At 41.2% G+C, this 8,803-nt stretch overlaps 1 protein-coding gene across 3 annotated transcripts in view; it reads right to left on the bottom strand.

The window, feature by feature from the left end:
- The window catches only part of Bmper (BMP binding endothelial regulator), a 254,962-nt gene that overhangs the window by 74,171 nt on the left and 171,988 nt on the right, over window positions 1–8,803 (bottom strand). For 2 of the 3 annotated variants that reach the window (XM_021172558.1, XM_029481078.1), the window contains exon 13: window positions 6,817–7,153. In XM_021172558.1, the coding sequence (XP_021028217.1) occupies window positions 6,817–7,153 (337 nt within the window). Of the gene's footprint in view, window positions 1–2,866; window positions 2,999–6,816; window positions 7,154–8,803 lie in introns of those variants that run through there. The other variant, XM_029481077.1, reaches the window with a different exon arrangement.

The following is an 8,803-nucleotide window of genomic DNA, read 5'->3' as shown; positions in this document are numbered from 1 at the left end:
AAGAATGGGAATGGGTGGGTAGGGAAGTGGGGGGGAGTATGGGGGACTTTTGGGATAGCATTGGAAATGTAATTGAGGAAAATACATAATAAAATTAAAAAAAGAGAAATTAAAAAAAAAGAATGTCTCAAAAGATGTCTCAAATGATGAAATACAAATAGCTGAGAAACACTTAAAGAAAATTTTCAGATCTGTAGCTACCAGGAAAATGCAAATGAAAACTACTTAGAGAGTTCATCTTACCCCAATTGGAATGGTCAAGATCAATAAAACAATGACAGTACATGCTGGAGAGGATGCAAGGAAAAGGGGGACACTTATTTATTGTTGGCAAAACTACAAACTGGTACAGGCACTATGGAAATGAGTTATTGGTGCCTCAGAAAGTTGGAGCTTAGTCTACTTCATTATCCAGCACTACCACTCCTGGGCATACAGCCAGTGAACTCTCTGGGGCAGTGGACTCTGTGTCCTGCTTCCAAGATACTTGCTTATCCACATTCACCGCTGTTCTATTCATAATAGCCAGAAATTAGAAACAGCCCAGATGTCCATCAAGCAATAAGATGAGTGAATAATGAAAATGTGGTACATTTACAGAATGAAATATTATTCAGTTGTTAAGAAAAACAAAATTCACAGATAAACATATGGAGCTAGAAATAGTCATCTTGATTGAGATAACCTAGACTCCCAAAACAAATATGCTATATATTCTCTTATAAGTGGATGCTAGCTTTCAGCTTTTGATATTTGTGTTACAATCGAAATAATCACAGATGTTAAGGACATTGTAAAGGACCAGGGGGAACAATAGTATCTCCCAACAGGAAATAGAATATAGTGTTATGGAAAGATAAAGGGGAAACTAGAATCAGAGAATTAAATTGGGGGTGGATTAGGAAAGGGTGAAGTAGGGAATACAGGTAATAAACATGTAATAACATGTAATGCCTTTTGAGAAACTATATGTAAACCTACTACTGTAGATGCTTCCTAAATTACAGGCAAGCATAAAAGCAATGTAAATGAAGTCACCATTCAATGGGGAAGATAATGCCCCAACTAGACATCTTATGCCATCAAGTAAAACATCCAGGAACAGGAATGGCTTACATCTTCTTGAGTCATTGGTCAACGGTGTTCTGTGGAACCACTCAAACATCACAGGCTGTTGTCAAGGCTATTGGTTGTTCTTCACGTCTTAATGGTAAAGGGCCTATTGTCCCTATTACTGAGGACAACACTTACTTATGGCATTGAATGTGGAGAAGTCCAGCTGGTGCCCAACGAGTAGCTTCACCCCAACATCCCAGCACACATGGTTCTGGGGGATATTCTGTACACTACCACAGGAGAAAGGGAATCATCACTACTACCCAGCTATAAACCCATGACCTACAACAGCAACCTGCCAGTGACACCGTTCCGATAGTGGCACAGACGTTATGGGAATAATTAGCCTTTTAAAAATTGGATTTAAGTCCACTCCATACTAAACTGCCAAAGAGTGTGAGACTAGAAAGGCCACAGGACTAAGGGAAAACCTATCATTTTTCTGCTAAAGGAGCATAGCTACAAGATAACTCCTAGTGGCATACTGCCATGTGGTGGTTTGAATGAGAATTGCCCATTAGGCTTATATATCTGCATATTTAGTCCGCAGTTGGTGAACTGTTTGAGAAGGATTGGAAGAAGTCTGTCATTAGGGTGGACTTGGAGGTTTAAAAAGCCAAGACCAGGTCCAGTGTCTCTCTTTCTGCCTGGTGCCTGAGTATCAGGGTGTAACTCTCAGCTACTGCGCCAGCATCGTGCCTGTCTATCTCTATGCCACCATGGTCTCCACCGTGATGATAATGAATTAACCCTCTGGAACCGTGAGAAAGCACCCAAGTAAATGCTTTGTGTTGTAAGATGACTTGGCCATGATTTCACTCTCACAGTAATAAAACAGTAAGGTAACTAGGACATTCTGTGCCAATGGTCAGTGCCTCACTTAGAGATGTTTCTTCTGTAGCAGTAAGAAATTAACAGAGACCACAACAGGGCAATGTGGAAAGAGTAAGAGACTTTATAGAGAATCCAGTATTAAATGGGATGCCTTCTTCAAGCCTCTCCCCTTAAAGCTTAGGGACCTGTACAGTAAAGGATGTAAAAAGATTGTAAAAGCCAAAGGTGGTAGATGATTCCAAGGAAGTAATGTCTCCTAGATACAACAGGACTGACACACATATGAACCAGAGATTATGGCACTATACAAAAGACCTGTTCAAGTACAGGCCAGACAATATCCTAGCACTGAAAAGGGGAAGTAGATACAGAGTCCTGGCTCTAACCAAGGTGCTATTTGCAAGTGATACCTGCTGAGAAGGGAAAACCATCCTCCCCAAATCAGTATCAATGGGTATATCAACCACATTACCCAGGAGTACTTGACCAATACAAGAAAATGCCATTGTTTTTGTTGGAGTGGAGGTGTCATTTTTATTTTGGCCTTCTAAAAATATATTGTTTTGTTTTGATTTTTGTTTGAGAGAAAAAGCATGATGTTGGATGGGTATGGAGGTAAGCAGGATCTGGAGAGAGCTTGGGGAGGATTTAAAATATATGGATTTTTAAATTTTTAAATAATTTTTAAAGGCCTGTGCACTGGGAACTATGCCCTAATAAGGACATACAGGGATGCTGTGGACTCTAAATATCTGGACTCCACAGTACTTCACTTTCACATCTTGACTTTCCTACATTGGAATGTGATCCATCATGCCCTCACTTCAGAGTCCAGCACACAGCACTAGGGAGTGTTATCTTCTCCAATACTTACCCACGCTGTGTGCCAACTTGTGACCTGACCTCTGCTCCCCAGGTAACTTGGGCTGGGTGGCTCTAGGAAACTCAGTTGTGGTGGGGGTAGGAGCTGACACAGGCTGCTAAGCATCAGGAGAAGCCACTGTGGGAGACACAGGTGCCTACTGCTCTTGGGCTTCTCAGTTGGCATCTGGGGCACAAGGAAAAGCAGCACAAGGATGAGGGAGGTGTGAGAAGGGACAAGGTATGAACTGCCTCACATTTTCCTCAGAGAGAACTCTGTGTGAATGCACATATAATGCAGATCAGGTGTCAGTCACTTCTCTGCACTCTCCAACCCCTCCAGCTACCAAGGATGTTTCAAAACACACCAGTTTAAAAAAAAAAGAAAAGCAAAATGTTACTGCATGTGACTATTTAATTTAAGGACAACGTAAGTAGGAAACTTAAGTCTTAAGACACCATGTCAAAACACTTAGCATTTTATATAATCTACATAATCCTTTTGTGCCCAGAGATACTCAATTTTCTATTTAAAAGGGTTTATTGTGATTATAAAGGATTTGAGCATATCTCAAAATTTGGTATCAATTTACCCCAAGGATCAAATTGAAGTGTGAATTAAAAAAAAAATTAGCAAAATCTTAAATGTTTCCCAAAGGAAAAAACTTAAGCATTGACTAATACACATTTATCTTTCATTCCTCTGTAAAGTGGTAATTTTCAAATGTTTAGACAACAGACAGTTTATTAGTAAAGATACTGAATTAGGTAATAAGCCAAAATGAAAGAGCTACAAATCCCAGGCTTTTCAAACATAAGTAATTTAGAGAAATCAAATATTTTGACTTCATAGAAAAAAATTATCACACATAGAATTTGCTTTGTGAAAAGTTCCATGAGCTTAAAAACACCCAGAAGAGAAAACAGTGTAAGAAATACACTTCACTCTGTTACTAACACATAGTTCTCTCCCTCTCTCACTTCTCTTTCTCCCTCTCTCCCTCTCTCCCTTCCTCCCTCTCTCTCATTCTGTGTGTGTGTGCGTGCATGTGTGTGTATATGAAAGAGAGAGAGAAAAAACTTTTTTCTTCATCAGTAAAAGACAGATACTTCTTTGAAGGATGAGAAAAAATAAGCAAAACTTCCAATACTATTTATGCCAGTGGTGCTGTCCTATATCAAGGCAAGAATTACTTGTCCTATGAGAACTCTGAATGAATATATCGAGGCCATAATTCTGACCTCATGTCAGGTTGATTTCAGAAATTCTACCTGTGCTTTCAAACTCACTAGGAAGCACTTGGCAGGTGTGGTGTGCCATGTGATTGCTGTTTTTGTCTCTCCTCTACAACAAAAGTCATTGCACAAAAATGGCCAAGCAGCCTTAATTAGCACTTTCAGTGTCATGAAAGATAAACAGTTTATTTTCAAATGGGTCAAGGTTTTGCCGACAAGAACCTGAGACATCAGGTCTCTGTGATGAGATTAGGAACTACCACAGTTAGAGAGTTGAAGAACTGACTAGGAGTTCAGGAAGATCTGCATCAAACATCAGGGACATAGGCTAAGGGCATACAGTGGGCTTCAGCAGTCCATCTGCCCCGTGCCAGCACTACACTGCCCAGTGCCTTCATTTCTCAGAACAATGAGTTTCCCAATGCTAGATGGGGCATGTGGAGCTCCAATGGCTTCATGGTAGTTGCCAGCCAGAAAGTGACAGTCTTCTGACTGGCTCCAGCTTGTTCTCAGCATGTAAGTGCTCAACCTCAGTCTCCTGTTTCAGAAACAGGAGTTTCAGAAAGTCTATCCAGAACCCTGCACTTGGGCCTGTCTAGAGCCTACGGAGCAACTGCCTTTCTGCACGGGACTCCAATTCTCTTCTTCTAAGAAAGGAAGAAAGCGCAGGACATACCCAATATTGCCCCTCCCACTTCAATATGAGGGAGGAAGCATCCTTCTGCTGTTGAGTCAGGGTGGCAATAGGTTATATGGCTAGCAGAGTTATCTAGATCTTTCCTCCTGCCATTTCTAAGGAAGAGAAGACCCAAGGCCACCCTGCATCAGACCATGCCAACAACAGGCAGAACACAAGCCAAATTCCCTACTACATCCTGCCTTAGTCTGCCTGCACAAAGAACTCACAAGCATGCCTGAACTTGCCCAAGCTGGTCAGATCTAGCCTTTGATACAAACACCCTCTGTCATGTTGCAGTAGCTGCTGTAGACCTTTTAAAGGACAGAAGAGGGCAACCGCCTGGCCACTGAACAAGTCAATTCTTTCTGGTTTTGTGCATTCAATTGGTTTCTTGGGATATCTGCCAAAGCCATGCTATTCTCCTGCTGAACTCAGAGGAGCTTAAAACTAATTAATTCACCAGAGGCAAAAGAGGTGGGAATTTGGTAGGAAAGACCAATCTCTACAGCCCTGCTCTCTAGTTATTGTTTTCAGTGAAATCTTTTGAAAAGATAGGCAGATGAGGTCTGGAGGGATATAACCTCTCCATCCTATTTGCAGCAGAGAGAAGAGTCCAATCTGAGCCTTCAGCTAGAGTGGGAGAGCTTCCAAAGGAGGCCCTTTGCATGCTCATCTTCTAATTGACAGAGAAATGGTGCCAACCAAGAGCTCCAGCACCTCTAGCTCTTTGGTTCAAAACCTCATTAAATAGGAAGAGAAGTTCCTGTTGTCTTGAATTCACAGATAGATGAACCAGGCTTGTACAGGAAGGTTGAAGAGCCTGGTGATTGAAAGCTAGGAGTGCACAAGGCTAATACTCTTAATTGCTTTGTTCTCCCAAGTCCCCCCTAGGCTTTACAAATGCAAATAAAATATGGGCCATCCAGGTGGTTAACTCATCCATAATCTCCAACTAGGACTCCTTAGGAAAGGGGTGAAGCCAATCTCAGGGGCAGAACAGAAGGGAAAAAATAAGAGAACCCAGAGGATTCAAATTATAACAGGAAAATGGCTGAAGGAGCCGAGTGTATGACTAGAGCCAAATGGCTTGGCAGATACAGCCATGCTTGGGGATCTGTGATGACAGGGACAGTCTTTTTCCATCCTACTTTGGGCTGTCTTTATAGAAATTTATCTTTTATGTCCAAAGATCAAATTAAAATAAAAAGATCACATTTAATGAGAGCTAAGGGAACGAAAGTGGTGGCAATTAAAGAGTAAAAATAACCTCTCTGCGGTTGCAGACCACAGGAGTTTCCTAGTTTTAAGAGCCACAGGCAAATCACTTAAACACGGCCTTCTGAGTCGCATTCCTCTCATGTTTCCTCACACGCCCATGGTGGCTAACATTATAGGCAGGCATGACTCTTGAACTCCTGGAATTCTGTAGTAACCAGGAGTGCAGCAGGCCAAACTCATCAACATCCAGAGCAATCCTGTTGCAAGGTTGTCAAAAGCAAGCCCCTGTGCAGTGAGCTGCCGAGTGTTAACTGGAGGTCACAGGGTAGAAAGGACAGAAGTCTCAATCTTAATGCCATCCCTTCCCTCCTCCAACTCAAACCTGTCGTCTACTGTCCTCTGACACAGGACATGCATTGTCATAGCTGATCATTATCTAGCTCCTTATTTTCCCATGTGCAGACTGCATCTGAACTAGACCACAAAGCTCATGTTAATTGTTTCTCAGACCTGGGATAACCAAGCTCCCTCATCCACAAAACAGAGGCTATGCTGATCTGAGATTCAGTCCATGCCTGTACTCTACAGGCTTGCTTTTAGGGTAACTACCAAAAAGTACCTAGACCTTAGAGACAGCTTCCCATAACATCTATAAGACACAAGCAGTGTTATCTAGAGAAGACAAGCCTGGGATACTTCATAAAATTTACCAATTTTAGACAAGATGAGTTACTGAGCTGAAAGAAATTGAGGTGATTACCCTACAGTTGAAGGCCTTATTTGGCATACAAAAAGATATGATAGACTTAGTTCCAAGGTCATACATATCTCAATCTATAATCCAAACCTATGGGTTAGCACATTGTACTTACCGGTAGAAAGTGGTATAGTCCACTGTTGAGTGGCAGGTCTGGAACTCCCAGGACTTGAGTTTCTGGCATTCTCGATGGGCTCGAAGCTTCACCTTCACTGTGCCTTGACAGAGCTCAGGTACTGGTTTTCTCTGTGGTCGGTTGCAGAATTCGTTGGATTCCACCCTCCACGATTCAGCAAAGTCATCCACGTCAAACTTGAAGTTCCCATCTCCACCAATCAAGTCATCACGTTTATGACCATTGTAGTTGCCACAAAGACCACAGAGCTTGCCCTTGAGATGAGGGGCAGCCATGACCTCCACAAAACTGTCTCCATCCCACGATATCTCCAAACCTAGAAAGATGACAGGAGGATCACCCACTCCAGATTGTTGCAACAGTCCCCAATTGTATGCATCTTTACACAGCATCGGTCATCACCTTTCAGTGATGACCCTCGCCACTGTCTAAACTCTTGATTGACTTTCAATTTCACCATCAATCTTCAAACTTACAAAAAAATAAATAAATCACTTTGGACAGTTTAGAACTTATCAACTGTATAACTTTTCCCTTTGTAATATAATCTGTCCTTAGAGTCTGACCTCCATTGATAACTAATCCTACCACAGTATTCTAGTGTTTATTATTTTTAATTTTTCCCAAAGTAGCTGGGTTTGTCCAAATTGTGCCTTTCTGTATGCATTGATGACTATAATCTTAGAATGCAAAGAAATACACATTATACCCTTAATGTGATTTTCCATCTCTTTATCCAGACATTCTGCTACATAACTATATCTCTAAATATCAAGGGAAATTTTTTAAACTGCTTGCTATAATGAGAATTTTTTAAATTGCATATATAAGTTACAACTATATATTTTTCAGAAGACAACACTCAGATCCATGAAAGCATTCACTCCTTGTTATGTACAGTGATTTCTGAGACACAGACCACTGCTGAGAGACATTTCCTGGAGGTGAATATTTGGGAGCCCATATACTTTTATGTCTCCATCCCTAGAATGAACATCGGCTTCAGTATCTGAAGAGATATTAGAAACTACCAGGATGTGGGCAAAATTTCCTCTTGTGCATCTACCATCACACCAGTGCTTCTTTCTCACCAAAACAAACAAACAAAACAAAAACAAAAACTTCCAAACAACAAACAAACAAACAAAGCCAAAACAACAAATGAACAAAACCAGTCTTTGCTCTAGAGGAAAGAGAACACTCTTGTTTGAATGAACTGAGTAAAGTGTAAGAATATTTGTACAAAAGCTTTTACCAGAAATACTAGGCTAGATTATGAGGAACATCACTAATAAATGATATGCTAAATGGTGAACTTCTATCCTATGTGTAGAGTCAGGCTATAGTATAGTGGCGTTCCACAGATAAGTCTGAATAGGTGGTAAGGAAAGAGAGACCCTCCCTCCAATGCACTCTGATGTTGTGTGAAACTACTGCCCTCAAGAGAAAGGAGAATTCTATCTGAAAAGCCTTTGAAAGTTCAACCTAAAGAAAATGACTAATTTTTTTCTAGTTTTCTGTTCTATAGCACATTGATGACATTTCACCTGACTAATTTCTGACAGGGCCTAAGCTCCAAGGTAACTGACTAAGAACCACAGTGCTGTGAACTCCAGAATCCTCTACAACATGTTTATGTGTATGTCATCATTGTCACTGTATGCTAAGAGCAGCAACCTCAGAGGAGGCCCTCTAAACAGAGGAGTCTCTGTTCCTTCCTGGTTCTCCCATTAATGGGTTTTGGGGAATCTTAATAAAAGTAATTTTTCATTTTCCCTGTTCTGAGCATCTGGAAAGAGGAGAAGGTTTTTTTCCCCCTAAAATCCATTGTCTTTATTTCTGAGTTGCCAGCTAGGCAGATTAACAAGTATTCAGAGTTTGGAGATGAGATGAAGATAGGTCTGAGAGAAGGAAGGAAGGGAGGAAGGAAGGAAGGGAGGGAGGGAGAGAGGGAGGGGAGGAGGAG

This window comes from Mus caroli, chromosome 9 (genome assembly GCF_900094665.2).
Source record: "Mus caroli chromosome 9, CAROLI_EIJ_v1.1, whole genome shotgun sequence".
NCBI lineage: Eukaryota > Metazoa > Chordata > Mammalia > Rodentia > Muridae > Mus > Mus caroli.
Note: the sequence above shows the minus strand (reverse complement) of the source record. Positions and strands in the feature narration are given on the sequence as shown.